General features: G+C 38.4%; 1 protein-coding gene across 2 annotated transcripts; it reads left to right on the plus strand.

Moving 5' to 3' along the window:
- Positions 1–3,053: 3,053 nt before the first annotated feature.
- Positions 3,054–15,654, plus strand: Nacalpha (nascent polypeptide associated complex protein alpha subunit). Of its 2 annotated transcripts, none has more exons than XM_045745389.2 (5): positions 3,054–3,141; positions 9,819–9,948; positions 11,690–11,941; positions 14,061–14,156; positions 15,217–15,654. In XM_045745389.2, the coding sequence occupies exons 2-5, from the start codon at positions 9,850–9,852 to the stop codon at positions 15,397–15,399; spliced, it is 630 nt and encodes a 209-aa protein (XP_045601345.1). In that variant the 5' UTR covers positions 3,054–3,141; positions 9,819–9,849; the 3' UTR covers positions 15,400–15,654. The 2 variants fall into 2 exon arrangements, with proteins under 2 accessions (XP_045601345.1, XP_045601346.1); XM_045745390.2 differs by having other exon boundaries at positions 3,091–3,231.
- The last annotated feature ends 2,995 nt before the right edge of the window (positions 15,655–18,649 follow it).

Consider the following 18,649-nt stretch of genomic DNA (forward strand, 5'->3'; position numbering starts at 1 on the left):
ATATAACCGAGAGCAATCAGGCCCCGTCTATACAAGACACAAAGTGTTAAGAATGTTTTACATGCCGTTCCTGATTATGTTCGTTCCCTAGCTGATTATGCCACGCCTGCCTTAGTGAGAATGCGAATTATAACAGGGGCTTCCAGATGGACTTAAATATTAAGCCTAAGACTAGAAACCAAACTAACATGGGTTGAAATAAGGGTAAAAGTGATTGTTACAGCAAAGTCAAACGTATTACCTTTATAAGGTAAAACTATCTACTGATGTTGATTAAGAATTAAGGACCTAATGAAGCCAGCTAGGCCCAGGCTTCTTCTCTCCGACAACGGAAAAACAATTCAATCAGATGATGGGTTCTGTAACATTGTAGTTTATGTCCTCGACTCACAATTGGGATCTTGGGTTCGATGCCCCTGGCGTAACAGAAATGGTTAGGCACATTTTCTTTCACTTGATGGCTCTGTTTACCTTGCTGTAAATAGGTACCCAGGAATTACTCAGCTTGTTGTGGGGTTGCATCCTGAGGAGGGTCAGTAATTCGACCTTAAAGCACCCGATATAAACCTAAAGTATATGTAAGGCTGCTTATCCATGACGACAAAATATATTATTATTATTATTATAGCTTTGTAAGAATATTAAAATACCAATATTATGTAATCCCATAAGCCAATTGTACCTTCTTGTAACTAAATAAAATATTATTATAACGTGGAATTATAAGTATGGTGAGTTTAGCGGAGTATAGCCGGCTATCTCGCCACCATCAATTTTCTCTTATTTATTTAAAACAGAAAACGCATTTTCTTTCATCTAATATCTAATGGAAGACTAAGCAAATTTATCCCAACGCCTACGGCGTTGACATCCGATGTATATACCTGAGTTTACCAGAGAGCCACTAACACTAGTTGCCTCGACGACGCAGGAAGCTAGCGGCTTGTCGAAGGTCCCCATTTGCCTTGATTATATTTTCCAGCTGCATTTTAAAAGTTAGCAGAGTTTTGGCATTTACAGCTTCGGTGGGTATGCGGTTCCATGGGTTAGTAGTCCTGTGGGTGATATATCATTCAATTTAATTATATTGCTCAGATTATAAATAAACGTTTACTGGAAAAGAGAGATTTGCATGTGCTTCACATGCAGATCTATCTTTTAGAGAGATCTGCTTAAATCTGCTAACAGATTTAAATTTGAATATTCCAAGTGTGCCTTAACCAAACTAAAAATCCTTTACAAATCACGGGACCCAGAATGCGGAATAACCTTCCCAATCATGTCAAAGGTTGTACCTCTCTCAACCAGTTTAAGAGAAAAAATAAGTACTGCCTAATAAACTCTATGTAACCTATCTTACCCCTAAATGTCAACCCATGTCTTGTTATTTTCAAACAATATTGTTTGTTGACCAACTTGTATAACTCTCGATTTTTGCCATGCCCCCTTCCCCCCTTTTTTTTCTTTTTCAACACAATTTATACTTTAATCTCAATTGGTATTAAGTTTTAGTATGTTTTTTTCCCCCACACCTTGCCCGAAACGCTGTGCGTATTAGTGACTTTAGGTATTGAATATACTAACTCTATCTATAAATCCAACATTATGTGTGAACTCATCTGCTATGTATGTACTTTTACCTGAATAAACATTTGAAAATGAATTTGAGATAGGTGGCTTAGCGCTCTCTCCTCATAATTACCTTGTGGAGAAGAACATGGTGAGCAGATATACCTGTAGCTAGACCATAAGAACACAATACAAAATAAGAGAGAAAGTTGCAGTTATAGACTGAAAAGACTTACATAACGTAATCAACCTCTGTAGACCCTGAGGAGAAGAATTTAACTAGTATTGAAGAGGTTTATTAAAATAAACTGTTAGATTTTTTTGTATAATTGAAAAGACTTACCTGACCTAATTAACTCTATATGGATCTTGAGATGAAGACGTTAACGTGGTTTTTTTTAGTATTAACATTCTTAGCTTGACAAGCTAGTATTAACCTATTTATTTTTATTTATTTATTATTTTGTTATTTATATACGAAAAGGTACATTAGGTTTATAAGAGTACATAGTTTTTTTTTTTTAGTTTAGTTCATTTATTATGCACCCCATACCCATCTTGTGGGCGGTAGTGGAAAGGGTTACAGAGGCACATAATGGGCTCAGGGATTGAACCTCACAATTCATTTAGCTAAGCAAGTTACAATCTTGATGAGCTAGTTACAAAATCTAACACACATCCTCACACCTTCAATGGTTTTGAGATCGACCACAAGTACAGTTTCTAAATGTGCCCAACCATTTCTGTCCCGCCCGGGATTCGAACCCGGAATTCTGGATTATGCGTCGAGCATGAACCTGACTGTACTATCGGGATCTGGTATATATAGCAGTGTGCTGCTACCCTATTCTATATGAAAGATTATATAGTGTGAGTCAAAAACTAGCTATAAGTTCATCTTGTATGAACTTATAGCTATTATTTCTTATTTCTTGCCCGAAACGCTATGCGTACTATATAGTGGCTTTAGGTATTGTATGTACTACCTCTATCTTTAAATCTAACAGAATGTTTATACTGTAACTCTGCAACTATGTATGTACTGTTCCTAAATAAATTATTGTTATTATTATTATTATTGTATCACCATCTCACAGGATGGTTAGTCATACATGGAATCAGGAGAGAACCTGCTTAGCCTCCACTAGCAAACTCTGGGTACAGCATGACAATCTATGCCAAAACTGCAGTAATTTAACATCCAAATATATAAAATCATCAGAACAAAAGGGGGATCTTTGCCAAGCCGCTGACTTCCTGTCCTCGTCGAGGCAACTAAGTGATAGAGGATCCTCAGAAAAATTCATGCATGTTAGCAGGTATAGCGAAATTGTTTATATGAGAGATAATGAGTTTATCAGCTAAGCATGTTACAAGGGGTAATAGTCTGTTTACAATAGTGATCATTTTTAGGTAAAGATATAATGTTATGGAGTACAGGAAGTATGATTTATATATAGTTAGAGCAAACAGCGCTGAATATAGCGGAATATAGGGGGTGAGCGTGGCAACACTGTCGCTAACACGGCGGCGAGAGATCCCTTACGGTGCCGTTCTCAGAGTCAGCTGCTGGTGAGTCTTATTTTCGCCGTGTTTATTACTGAGACAGTGACCCTCGCCGCCCGGGAACCACCCTAGAGTACCCCAAGACTCTCGCTGCGTGTGAGTAACGCCTCTCAAAGGCTCAACATTACCCGATGAGTCTGATAAATGATGATGAAAAGATCACATGACCACAAATGTCCGCAGTGAACCTCGCAATGTTGTTCTCACGCGTATTATTATTATCAATTTCTTTTTTTGGGTTGCTGGAGGGTAACTTATGGTTTACCTGATGGGAAGATCTGCAGGTTGATCATCTTAAGACACGGTGTTGCAAGGCACAGTTTATATGAGTGTGTGTGTGTGTTTTAAGATGAGCGTCTTGAGTTTGACGCCTTTCATGCCACCCAAGACGCCCTGTCCTGACTGGCTTATATATATATGCTTGTAATTATGATTCGTATATTAGTATGCTTCATTGCTGGGGTTATTAACAACGAGGTTTTTCGAGCTTTCAACGGAAAATGTAGTTAATATAAGGGGGAGGAATAAAGCGGGACGTATTGTATATAGAGAGGTCAGGCCAGCCTAAGTTACCTCGTAAATCATAAGTAAATGTTTACTCAGGTTTCAAGTACATTACATTCAGAATGTTACAATCAGAATGTAGGATTTGATGATGTTCTGTGGTCACCCTCGATGTGTTATGTTGTTTGTTTCACACAAGTGTAGATTGGTTGGCGCCTGTAGCCATTGCTTGGCCCTTTGTATGGAAGGTTTAATGGCAGTATTAGATCTTTAATGGGGGCGGGGGGAGGTGGATTTCCATTTAAAAAAACTAAAATGTTTCTTCCATGGTTGGAGGGAAATGTATAATTTTGTACATAAATGGTTTGCCAATGATTTTGTAATATACCTTGGGCATAGGGCTTTTCCCTCCCCACAGCTTATCTTAAGTCTTAATATACATGTACTATATTGATTTTAACTATCACAAAATGAACTTTGTTGACATGCTTGTGTACTTGTATATTTAAAAATTAAGTATACAGTATTTGTATATTATAAAAAGCCACTAATTACTTGCAGTGTGTGGTATTCAGAATTTGAAAAGCATTTTTTGTTTGTGTAAGTAAGATTTTATTAAGTTCCCAACCCTGTTTGGCTCTTATCATATTTACATATAAATACATAGTTTATATCCATTTTTGGGGAGCTTAGTTCCCATCTATGTCCCCTTGGTTTTTGTATCACCCTTACCAAATGGTTTTTATGTCATGTCAGTTCCCTGAAAATTTTATGTATTGTAAGTATGGGATATAAAGCACTTGTATCAAAGGTAGCTTACCAGTGGTTTTTAAAACCTCCCTAGTCTAAATCTAGTTTAATCTGTTCCAGCCTCACTGAACTTAGCCTAACTTTATAATAAATGGTTTTAACAGAAAATGATCTTTGCCAAAATTCCTGTGATCAATTTAACCATACAAAGTTATCATATCGTTCTTTACATGTTTTAATTCCTTTAGCTTTCCCCAATAACTCGCCCCTTCAGAGAAGAGTGAAACTGCTACCAATCCTTGACTACACCTAGCAGTAGTATGGGGATCAACTGGCAAATCATGATTCAGGGTAAAATTAGTAGGGCGAGGCATAAGACAAACCCGTGGGAGGGAGTGCTGGATATCTGCCCCTATAGAACAAAATGTGTATAGTTTTACTGTACCAGCAAAAAATTCCTCCCAAATGGGTGACCCTTCAGGTATTGGCATAAAGAGAACTGCACAAATTTGTTATTTTATATTTGAACTTGAATAACACTGCAGTTAATTAAAATATTTGTATACTTGGGCAGCAGGCATTCCTTTAAGCCTATTTTATTAAATATTAATGCATTGCTGGCATTGTTGATCTTATATTGTTAGCCTTCTATTCTTCTAACTATTTTCCGAGTATCGGTATTAAGGAAAGCGATCAAGTTACCAAAATTGATGGTAAAGGAACTCTAGTAGTTATTGAAGGATTTATTTTCTACAATGTTATGTTCCACTCTAGAACCTCTTCAGGAAAAGAATGAATACATAAGGTGCAATTTTAGGTTAAATACATGTGGAAGGGGACAAGTTGTATGGGGGGAAAGGTTAAGGGTTGAAGGAATATGATTGTTGCATATTACTTCGACCCTTCACCTCGTCCCATACAACTTCACCCCTTCCACATGTATATTTAACCTGTGACGGGTTGTGGTATCGCAGCTATACTGAACCAAGATGGTATAATTCTCCCTCACATAAAAAAAAGGCTTCTATTGGCCTTGCAGTGTGTAAGTCACAGGTGGAAACAAATGAAAATCATCATAGCAGTCTCCGTGGTGTAGTGGTAAGACACTCGCCTGGCGTTCCGCGAGCGCTATGTCATGGGTTCGTATCCTGGCCGGGGAGGATTTACTGGGCGCAATTCCTTAACTGTAGCCTCTGTTTAACGCAACAGTAAAATGTGTACTTGGATGAAAAAACGATTCTTCGCGGCAGGGGATCGTATTCCAGGAACCATAGGATTAAGGACCTGCCCGAAACGCTACGCGTACTAGTGGCTGTACAAGAATGTAACAACTTGTATATATCTCAAAAAAAAAAAAAAAAAAAAATCAAATAAATAATTTAAAACAATTTACTGAAATATTAATAAACAAAATTGGCACTTGAAAATACAGTACTTGGCTATTATGTAATGCAAAGGTGAACTAGATAATGATATTAATACAAAAATAAACTGCAAGCCATGAATACAGAGCATAAAGATATACTGGCGTACTGAAGACAGCTACCATTCCATCACGGTTTCGGACACAAGGGTGAGAGAGACCAAGGTGTTCCAAGAGCACTGAGAGAGAGAGACTGCCTCTCCAGGGAGGTGGTGCCCTTTATACAGTCCGGCGGTGATGACTTGCCCGGTGTCAACGCAAGGTGATCAACTAGCAAACTGCTCGTTTGTGGCTAGCGGTGCCTTTGTGTTGAGCTGCACTACTGCCAGTTGAAGGCGGCTAACTGCTTGTTTGTGGGGGGCAAACTACCGGTTAGCATAGGTGCCCGGCTTGCCTCCGAGTCGTACCAGGCCATGCCAGGCCCGTTGGGGGGGGGGAGTACAGAGAGGTGGCAGGACAGATGACTCGCCTGGGCTGGTGAAGGTGTAGACTTCCAGTGCAGAGCCATTGAAGGTGAAGGGAAAAGACAGTTCCATTGCTATGCAAAGGGATTCACGTAAAAAACCCAAAATTGCACCTTATGTTTTCATTTTTTACTTGGTGTTCCAGAGTGGAACGAAACATTGTAGTAAATAAATCTTTCAATAACTACTAGTTTCTTTACCATAAATTTTGGTAACTTGATTGCTCGTCTTAATACTGATACTGTATTAAGAAAATAGAAGCATAGAAAGCGTACGCTATAAAATCAACTTCAGGAGTACTTTTAACCAAATACAGTATGCTTAATTAAAATACAGTATGTCGGTGGCTGAAGTTGTTTGCTAATGAACTTTACAGTGTATTTGCTTCATCCATTTAAGTAATTTTACCATTATAATTTATATTACACTGGTATTCATCTTTCCTTTAACAGTTATTCAATACTGAATTCATACAGTACTGTGCTTGGTAAATTAGGGGTCCATTAAGGACAGAAAGCCATCAAAGAAATTACATTTAAAAGTACAGTAGGGCCTCGACATGTGAATTTAACCTGTTCCCAGAGATGGGTCGTAAGTCGAAACGAATTTTCCCATGAGAAATGATGTAAATTGAATTAATCCATTCCACACCCCTAAAAATTTTAACGTAAAATTACATTTTGTACTGAAGACAACTTACCTTTTCCTAGCTGCAATGCAGTATGTTCATCTTGCCTTTATTGAGGACTTGTTGGCATATGGAAGACTGAGGAGGGGGGCGAGGAGGAGGAGAGGTGTTACTGGTTGGAAGTGGAGTCCCCCTCCATTATAACATCAGGCAGTGATGATTTCTCTGGGGGGGACACTCCTACATTTTGCCTGCATGCCACTAGGACCTGGTTGTGGTTCACTGCTTGTTTGTTTCACTAAAAATCTTTTCATAATTTTTAAGTTCAAAAAACAAAAAAGTATCAATGAAGTTTTTTACAAGCGCAAGCGTTACTAAGTGGGCGGCTCAGGTAAACTGAGGCGGGTCGGCCTGTGCCACCAGGAACCACACACTCGGTCAAACCAAACGTGCATTAACAAAGGTCGTTAGTCAGACACGGTCACAAGTCAAATCGCACTTTTCGACTAAATTTACGTCGTAACTTGAAACATTCGTAAGTAGGGGCACTCGAAAGTTGAGGTGTCACTGTATAGGTAAAGAAAGAACAGTATGGATCTGTTTAGCAATGTGGCACACTGTAATTTCATCATCTCGGCAATCATTTGTCATTAATACAATAAACTACAGCCTTTAAAAAAAAGTTTAATTTATATTTTCTCAAAAGGCAAAGAGTAAAGAGTGACATGATTGATGTATTCAAATGGATAAAAGGGTACAATAAGGGTGTTATTAAGATGCTCAAATATCAATACCAAGTAGAACGTGAAACAATGACTACAAATTAGTTAAGTTTAAATTCGGAAAAGACCTGGGGTAAATAATAGTTTGGAAATCAGATTGTTGATTTGAAACAAATTACTGTACTAGATAAGAACAGACATTTGTCGCTGGATTGGTTCAAGCATAGGTTAGACATATTGAATGAATTTAGGAGGATATAAATAAGAGCTACTGTACCTTGAATAGGGTCATAAGCCTTCTGTAATTTTAATTACTACCTTCTTATGATGACAGCAAAGGTTAAGGACCAATCAAAGCTGTTGTATGGCCTTGTAAGGCTATCATTTTAAATCCACTATACTCTTGTCATTTTGAATGCTCATTTTCTCACTACACTGTACAGGACTGTATTTAGGAAATAATAACACCGGTGTACCATGCAAAAACCATCTTCGTGCCCATAGGTGTTACAAAAAATAATGCTTTTGTTGGCTTTAATTGGAAGGAATTTTGTAAAGATGGTTTCTAGTTCAATCTCCTCTACCCTGACCTGACAGCTTAGTGGACAGCGCTTGAGATTCGTAGTCCTAAGTTTCTGGGTTCGATCCCCGGTGGAGGTGGAAACAAATGGGCAGTTTCTTTTGCTCTGATGCGCCTGTTCACCTAGCAGTAAATAGGTACCTGGGAGTTAGACAGCGGCTACAGGCTGCTTCCTGTAGGTGTGAAACAAAAAGAAGGCCTGGTCGAGGACCGGGCCGCGGGGACGCTAAGCCCCGAAATCATCTCTAGATAACCTCTAGATAGCCCTTACAATGCAGGGGTTGAGATAATTACACTAGTGGTGGGATGGAATGCCCCCTCATTTCTTCCTTTATAATATGCACATGCTTGATACCTGCTTGATGGGGTGCTGGGAGTTCTTCTTTTCCCCAAGCCTGGCCCGAGGCCAGACTTGACTTGTGAGTCTCTCAACAGTATTTTGATTAGTTATCCTTCTGTAAAAATTAAAGAATGTATACTGCATTTGCACATATAAGATACCTGTACCTATAAAACATTATCCTACAATATGTATATAATAACATAGAATGAGCAGACAGTGATATAATATACTGTATACAGTATATATAAATTGCATGCCAAAATTGTAAACTTCTGAGTATGCTGTTCCTAGTTTTGGTGTACCTAGGTTGCACATGCATGGAAAAGGAAATTTAGTTTTTTCAAATCTAAAAGAAATAATCTTTGCTTTTCTATGTCTTCTATTTTTCAGCATTGTATTATAATATATTTGAAGAGTTCCTGCTATTTTTCTGGGTTTTAAGTTCATCTAATGATTTCACAGTTGGCCTGTCACTGGCCGAGAACCGGTAATCTTACCCTAGTACTGTACAGTACTGTAGTTTTCTGTGAATATTGCATTTTATGTATATTCAGCACAATACGTTGAAGTGCATTGAATTATTTCAAATAAACCTGCTTGACCTAGGACTTAAATTGACCCATTCTACCATATCTTTTACAGTGGATACAGGTAGAGCGCTGTATTGTAGTATAGTACTATATTATACCGTGGAATGTACTTTTCTATTTCTTCAGATAGAATGTATACAGTTTGATTTGTATAGGAGAGTATTGTTGTAAGTTAAAATGTTAGTGTGGAATATCTTCTAATCTGTTTTGTGGATACATTAAAATAATTCTGAATAAGGTGGTTTACTTTTTGGTTACAGACCCATAGGGCAAAAACAATGTTTTATATCTGAAATTTTTAAAAGACCTTTACAATCTGTTATTCCTTTTATTTTTAGAGGGGCCGTGAAATGTAAGGCTCAAATTTTTTTTACCTATTTCTTTTATAGACTGCATTTATGTAAGGTATGTCTCTTGGCAGTGTTATTTGTGCTCACAATAACATGGTTCAAACAAATAACCCAATCAACACATTAAATGTTGATGTTTTGGTCGGTTCAGGATTCACATCGATTTGAGGGTCCAGGGTGGACTGAAGCATCGTCACTTGAAATTCATTTCATCTATGGGGGTTGGGTTGTTATTTATATAATGGGTTTCCATTGTTTTCAAAATATTGTAGACTATTGTTGTGCAGTCTCATTAAACCTTTTATATATAGTTTAATCTTTATTTCCAGGCATTGACCAACTGCCAAGATTACCATCAAAATGCCCGAGCTCACAGAGATTGAGAAGACCTCTCCGCCAGCAGCTGAAGCTGTGGAGGAGCCGGAGGCTGGCTCAGGATCGGACTCCGATGCATCGGAGGTAAAATAATTTATTGTTGAGGATGTGGAAATTGTAATAATACGGATTGTTAATGTAAATGATTAAAATAATTTCATATACCAGATACTGAGTATTGAAATATTTGTTTATCCATTAACTTCATATTTCTTTTCCCAACTCCTTTAAACATTTAAAAAAATAATGAAATACTGTATATAAAAATTAGATTACTTTTTGCTAGTATGCATTAAACCAATGTCGATCATTCTCTTGAATGCAGCATAATATCAGTTTCATTACCAAATACATTGTTCATTTAAAATTAGGGCATGTTACAAGTAAATCCAATTTAATTAGGCCTTAAGGTGCTTGGGTTGCTTGCAATATGTATTCAGAGACTTGTTCTATCAGTATTGTGGGATTTGTCAGTGTGTAACTACCTAAGTGTAGTTACAGAGATGAGACCTATGCTCCTGGTGTCCCCTTCTTCCCAGTACTTTGAAACTAGTGTGTGTACACTCTCCTAGTTGTGCTTGCGAGGGTTGAGTTCAGCTCTCTGGTCCCGCCTCTCAACTGTCTATCTTCTCCTGTACAAGTTCCTGAGCTTATTGAGCTCTATCATATCTACAATTGAAACTATATGGAGTTGGCCTCCACCACATCACTTCCTAATGCATTCCATTTATTATCTACTCTGAAACTGTAAAAGTTCCTTCTAATGTCTGTGACTTGTTTTGGTATTCAATTTCCACCTATGTCCCCTTGTGCGAGTATCACCTGTGCTAAATAATATTGTCCTCGTCTACCCCTGTCAGTTCTTCTGAGAATTTTGTTTTTGGTTATGTCTACCCGAACTCTTGTCTTCCAGCTTTGTGAGGTGTAATTCACCCAGCCTTTCCTCTCAATTCATTCTTCTTGGTTCTGGGGCTAATCTAGTGGCATACCTTTGAACCTTCTCCAGCTTTGTCTAATGCTTAACAAGGTATGGATTCCAGGATTGGTCTCGCATATGTGGTATACAAGGTTCTAAATGATTCCTTTACACAAGTTTCTAAAGGTAGTTTTGATGCTAGCCAGTCTCGCATATGCCGCTGATTATTTTTTTGGTGTGTGTGTTGTCTTCAGGAGACAGGTTTGGTAATATCAATTCCTATCTTTTTCTCTGTCCGTTTCATGGAGGACTGTCTCCCATTCAATACCTGTGTCTGGCCTCCTGTTCCCTCCACCTAGTTTCATTACCTTATATTTACATGGGTTGAACTTAAACCATTTGTTGGACCATTCTTTCAGTTTGTGTAGGTCATCTTATAGCCTCTTGCTATCTGCTTCAGTCTTAACCCCCATAGTTTTTGCATCATCAGCAAGCATTGAGAGGAATGAGTCTGTTCTTTGAGAGATTGTTTACGTATGTCAGAAACAGAATAGGTCAAAGGACTGTGAAACCTGTACGACTTAGTGACGTCTCATCACCAAAACATTACCCTGCACAGTGACTCGGTTGTCTGTTGAGTTTCACCCCTCAACAGAAAAATTCAGTCAATACTCAGACCCTATTTGCTGCCAATAATTTTTATTATATTAGCCACTATAATTTGGCTACATTGGCCACCACTGTTGTCAAGCCTTGGCTCCAGGCCGGGCTCAGGGAGTAGAAGAACTCCCGAGACCCTCTCCAGGTAAATGACAACCTGGTGATACATAACCAACTTGGCTGATGACAAATACTGTAAATCATCCCTAGTTTTCCTGTTTTTTATACTTCTATTTTATTAATCTGCAGGAATCTCTGCCAGAGCTAGAACAGGGTGGTTCTGCATCTGCACCAACAGTTACAGAATCTGCCAAGGCAGCCAAGCAAAGTCGGTCGGAGAAGAAAGCTCGCAAGCTCATGTCAAAATTAGGGTTGAAGCAAGTTCCTGGTGTTAACCGTGTCACTATTCGTAAAAGCAAGAATATTCTTTTTGTTATCAATAAACCTGATGTATTCAAGAATCCTGCATCTGACACTTATATTGTGTTTGGTGAAGCCAAGGTAAGATAATGTTTGTGTTCATACTTCAATTTCTAGTAATACATTTTTTACAGATAGTACATCAGTTTAGTCTTCTAAATATAGGTTATAAATATCGGTATGTTATATCATTTGAGGATGTATGCTTTCACTAAAATAGTCAACAGTAATGGACCAAGTTACCGGGCTAGAAAAAATAATGTCCATGCAGAAAGATGAAAATTACACATAATTTTCCTCTTGGCTTCATTTCTGTGGCATTCTCCATTTTCCCTTTCCTCACTAGTTGTTCACAGATGCATTGGGACTTGACTGGACATTTGTTTCTAGCTCTTAACAAGTTTGGATTGTTCTGTTAGGGGTCTGTTTGAATTGCATTATTAGGGATATCTATTGGTTACTGTAAGCATGGATTTCATTTGTAATTACAGTACATGTAAAATTATATGAAGGCCTGGTATAAATTATGACAAAAGGATGGAAACCATTACTGGTAAAAAACTTGTCAAGGTGGTGGTAAGGGAACACGACTTAATTCAAGAAAGTTTATTGAGATTATTAAAATAAATACATCCCAAAAGGATAGATTAGCATATGCTATTTCTACCTTCATCTACTTTGTCCTTCAAGGGGCTCACAATTCCAAACGATAGACAGATAATAATAAACATTACAAATACGTATCATATAGCTTACTTCAATAGTCATCACATACCACATGTTAGAAAATATATTACAAGAATCTTAGCAATCACATTTGTCTGATACTGAGGGGCAGCATAGATAATTAGTCAATACCATGCTCAAATGTCAAGTGCTGGGAAATCTGGAATTGTATGATACTTTTGGAGTACTAGTTGATCCTAACAAATGTAATGTATTAAAATTGAAGTAGAGGGAAGAGGACGGTGCAATGAATGAGGGAAGCCATTTCAAGGATACTAATGATGATAATAAAAGAAAAGGAATAGGACCTAATTGTGTACATATCGAACTTGGCCTCAGGCCGATCTAGGTATGTATCAGAGGTGCATGTACACAACAAAATTGCCAACATTACAAACAAGGAGGATTTTTCAAGAACTCTTGCAGTGAATCAGCACCTGGTAAAACACAAGAAAATTTGATTGATAACAAATTTAGCTGAAAGACTGATACATGCGATAAGTTAAATGAGGTGTGACAGGCTAAAGACACTAGGAGCAAGCCGCACCAAAGTCTATACCAGTATAACTTCTAGGATACCAAAGGAATTAGGGACAATAGAACTAAGGGGTGGAAGTAAAAGTTTTATTTTATTTGTAAATACAAATGAGTTTGAGCACTAAGTAAAGCTTATGCAGTGTTGATAGTAAACAAAAGGGACAAGCATTCTTTTAACATCCTAAAAAAAGAGTATGACAGTACTAGAATGTTGAAAGGGTTTTGTGCACCTAGTCAAATAGCTATGATTTTAGATTCTCACGTTAAATTTTGCTGCTCGGAACAAAGAACAAGTGCACAACCTGTCCAGTACAGGATTCTTCCGATGTCTACATAGTACTGGTACTAGGCTTGATTGCAAGTTGTCCAAGGATATATACTGTAAATGTATTTTTATTCTTGGAATAAATGTTTATAAATGCTGCTCATAAGATTAAATTTTGAGATTGCATAAAATGTTTGTCACTAATTGAGGTGACCATTTTTAGTGCATATTTGCATTATTTTGTCCCAGAACATTTCAGATTGCTCTTGTACCATATATATATATTGCAAATCAGTACATTGAAATGTACAGTACTTCATTACATACATATAGATGAGTTTCTCTTGGGTGCATAATTAACACCTTATTATTTTCATAATGGACATTTGTATTTTTATATTAAGATGAACAGTACCATGAAATATGGTAATTCTGTTGCAATAGTAGAGATTAATTACTCAATACCTAAAGAACAAATTTAAAAAACTGAAGCTACTTGCAAGAAATAAGAAGTACTAAATTGTCTAAATTCAGACCCATTTATAATGAAATATAGCATTAAGTTTCAGCTACATTAGATTTTAGTTAGTTGTCCAAAAAAAAGCATGTGGTTGATACTGAAGTGAATACTTGTTAATTTAAGGCCTTCGTTGACACTGCATTGTTTTACAGATTGAAGACATGAGTCAACAAGCCCAGATGGCAGCTGCTGAGAAGTTCAAGGAGCCAACTGTGAATCCAGCCGCCGACACCGCTGCACACACCACAGTGAGTGAAAACAGAGTACTTTCCTGGCAGTGATATTGGGAGTTAGGTTAATTATGGGTTTTATTTGTATTAATTTTTTCTATTTTAATAGTTTTTATTTATTTTTGTGTTCAAAAAATAGTGTAGGGTTAGGTCATTGTTCTTGGCCAGTTAACCGTTCTCTGCCACATTCTATTAAAAAAAATCCTCATGCATGAGTATCATTGGACTAGACTAAATCAGCAAAATTGTCAAAAACCTCTAATATGCCTACTACAACCACATGTTAAAATACAGTACAAGATATATAGAAGATGAAGTAAACATTACAACTTTCGGTTTCCACTAGTGTGCACGCTACTTGAGAGATTCACAAGTGACAGGGATATTTATTAGGTTATATTTAAATTTTATATTTTTCTGGGGTATATAGTATTTAAAATTGTGGAATGACATAAATGTAGGCAATTTGAAAGGTGCATTATGATAAGAAAATTGTATAGATATTAGGTTGACACCATAAAAGTCCTTGTGCTTGGTCATCAAATTCATGTTTCTCCAAATATTGAAAATTACATAAAAGCATACTGACACCATTCTACCTTGAATATTAATTGAATATTAATATCCGATCTTAATGTTTGGTTTCCCATGAAATGTGCTTTTGAACGTGGGTCTAGGAGAAAGCGTCGCTGAACATGGGTATTCAGTTTTGGGTCTCCAGGCATGGGAAGTAGTGAATGCCTTAAAAAATATATACACTAAATGTTACTAGCACATTACCATTACTACCAATGTTTATAAAGATTCTTTGTGCTGTTTGTATAGCTGCACTTATTCGGTAAATTAACTCATGAAACTGCTTACTGAGTAAATATAAAATTGCACTACAGTATATGGAATAAAAAGATTATAGGTGATTGTTATTATAGTAGAAAAAAAAGACAATTTTTTTTTTTGTGACAGTTTGGGTGATTAGTTTGGTTTGGTTGCATTTACACTGGACATTTCAAATGTTATTTAAGTTCTTCCACCAGATTAAACCTTTGAAAGATGCTACATCAGTCTCTTATACTTTCAGGTTCCTGCTGCCATACAGGAGGATGAGGAAGAGGACGACGAAGAAGTCGACGAGACTGGGCTGGAGGAGAAGGATATCGAACTTGTTGTCTCGCAAGCCAACGTTTCTCGAGCTAAAGCTGTTAGAGCCCTCAAGAAGAATAATAATGATATAGTAAATGCCATCATGGACTTAACCATGTGATAACTTGATAGTGATTTAAGGAGACAGTTTTGACAAGCATTTTTTTCCTAGGGAATTCTGAACAATTTTGGGTTAATGTGTGTGATTGGTGTGTTACAGAAAAGAAGAGGCATATTTTGTTCTCAATATATGCTGTAGGCAACTTGCATCCATCCATCCATATCTTCTCTTAAAAAGGAATCCTCTTAAGCTTTACGGCAACCGTTTACCTGACCGACTGTATTTACTAAAAATAAATTCTGTTGACTCCCAGAAGATCTTTGTAATCCTAATATTTTGTAAAATCAAGAATACTAAATCAATTTAAATATTCAGCTCCCCCTCCACACCACCACTCACCCCTTCTCTGCTGCTCCCCTTCCCTCCTACCTTTCTTCTGCTCACTTGGCCTGGACAGAAAAGCGACGGTCTCCTTCATTCAGGTCGGCGTTCAATCCCCGATCGTCCAAGTGGTTGGGCACCATTCCATCTCGAATCGTTATCCCTTAACGATTGCTGTCCCTAACGAATGCTGTATAGTTGTAATAGCTTGGTGATTTCTCATCGTTGTTCCTTTTCCCTCTTTCCTCTCATTCCCTGTCCTTTCCTCATCCACCTTTCCTTTCCTCTCCCCTACTACTATCTCATCCTCTCCTCCTTTCCCCCACCTTTTCCTTCTCTTGTACTCTCATTCCTCCCTTCTCATCCCCAACGATATGGGGATCAAGAGGATAAGAGGAGGAAACGGGAGGATAAACGTGGAAAGTGTAGAGGGCCGTGAGGAGTGTCGGTGACTTCCCCCTATTCCCACCCTCTTCCTCCCTGTTCCCCCCCCCCTTATCCCCCCTCCTCCCCTAGTCATCTTCCCCTGTACTGCCTTGCTTTGCCCTGCTGCTCTTCTGCCCATGTTTTCACCATACCCTGTCCCTCGTCTTGCCTGTCTCCCTGTCGGGGGATGGAGCATCCTGTCCTCAGGATACCATATTACTCTTGTCACAATGCTTATAGTTACTATGATGCTAATGTTTACAGTTTCCCTGTGGTAGATTTACAGTTATTAGCTATTGCCATGCACCAACCCTAACTCGTGTAATTTAGTGCATCCCATAGTACCCGTCCCAACGCCATGGACAGCAGAAGTCTGCTCATATTTTAATGATATTGGTGTCTTGAAATGAGCGTGTGGACGCTGTCACTGGGGAAGTTATCCGCACTTGTCCCATCTCCTGTAAAGGTATTTCTTATTCCGACTTTTGTCCGGTTATCCATTCCTCCATCCTTACCCGTTGGCAGGCTTGTTGGTCTGTTACTGGTAACAAACTGCGTACTCTGCCTTAGTATTCAAGAGTACTCTTGAGTTGTGTGTCCTCGTGGCCGTCGTCCTACCACCACCTTAACCGTCGATGGGAAACGACTCTGGCAAGGTTGCGTATTGGCCATACTTCTGTAGCTTCCTGGAAATGTATGTAAAAATTAGGATTAAGGACTTGCCCGAAACGCTATGCGTGATAGTGGCTGTACAAGAATATGCAATAGGATATATGCTATGAAATTGAAGAAAATATAGTTAATATGTTATAGAAAATGAATTGGATAGGGTATACGGGGGACAGGAAGCCAGAGTGTATATATACACGGTAGACATACCGAGCCCCCCCCTCCCACAAGACAAAATTACTGACTCCCGCCCTGGACGCAACCCCATAACAAGCTAGGTAGAAAACTATACCTGCTTGATGGGGTTCTGGGAGTTCTACTCCCCATGCCAGGCTCGACAATGTGGATGAAATTAGGTACTTTTGAATAAAGAGAAGGTTGGACAGCTTTTTAATTCGTTAGGGAGTAAGTTCCAAAGGTCCTTTACCCTAGGACCCTTTATTTGCATCGTGTTTACACATATTTAGTTTGACTGTGGGATATGAAAGATATATTTATTTCTGATGTGGTGATTATGGGTTCTATCTGTCGAGGAAGTTTCAGATCAGAGTTTGCTTCTAGGAACATGGTTTTGTACATGCAAATGGCACAAGAGAATGTGTGGAGTGAGTTTGTTTAGCATGCTGATTGATTTAAACGGGGGCCGTGTGTGTTGTCTGAAAACAGAGTTTGTTATTGTTCTGATAGCAGATTTTTGCTGGGCGATGATGGGCGTGAGGTAGTTTCCAATTGTTGAATCCCATGCACATATACCGTATGTAATATAGGCATAGAATAGAGCGTAGTATAATGAGAGGAGAGCAGAGTTTGGAATATAATATCTGATTTTAGAAAGTATTCCGACCGTTTTTGAGACTTGGTAATAAGACACTATTCTACAGTGCATCCTGTTAAAGGTTTGCACTTGGGGGAAATCTTGGGGCTTCTCAGTAAATTATAATAAGCACTATAAATCATTACATATAATAATGATGCTTTCGCTAAACAACATTATATATAATCGTGTTTTTAGTGTAGTAGTGTAAGCTCTGAAAATCTTAGAGAATGGGTTGTAGGAACATCAATAGAAAACGATGTGACATTGAAATATCTATGGGGTACACTACTGCAAACAGGATGGACATAAGGTTCACGAGAAGTCACACGATGTTTGAGGTCCATTGCCACCCAAAAGGATAAGTATGGGGTCCACTACCATCTGTAGGATGGGTATGGGGTCCCTACTGCCCACAGGATGGGTATGAGGTCCACTACTGCACATAGAGTGGGTATTTATTTATTTATATACAAGAAGTTACATTGGGTTTATGAGAGTACATATCATGATGTGTTCACATTCTTGTAAATCCACTAGTACGCACAGCGTTTCGGGCAGGCCCTTAATAATTAATTCAAGTTCAAGTATGTCTAGTGAGACAAGAAAAAATGAATACATCTCAAAAGGATAGAGTGGCTTAGGCTATTTCTATCCCCTCCCCCCTCCTTTATAATATGGGGGTCCACTACCATCCTCAGGACGGGTAAGGGGTCCACTACCACCTGTAGGATGGATATGAGGACTACAACCACCCGTAGGATGGGTATGGGGGGGTTCACTTCCATCCACAGGATTAGTATTAGGTCTATTACCGCACTTGTGTGGGCAGTAGAAGACCCAATACCCATTCTGTAGGCGGTAACAGGACCCCATACCCATCCTGTGAGCGGTAGCTAGTGGACCCCCATACTCATCCAACAGTTGGTAGTGGACCTTATTAACATCCTACAGGTGGTAGCTGACCCTATACCCATCCAACGGGTGGTAGTGGACCCTATACACATCGAGTGACTAGTT

The sequence above is a fragment of the Procambarus clarkii genome, chromosome 16 (assembly GCF_040958095.1).
Source record: "Procambarus clarkii isolate CNS0578487 chromosome 16, FALCON_Pclarkii_2.0, whole genome shotgun sequence".
Classification (NCBI taxonomy): Eukaryota; Metazoa; Arthropoda; class Malacostraca; order Decapoda; family Cambaridae; genus Procambarus; species Procambarus clarkii.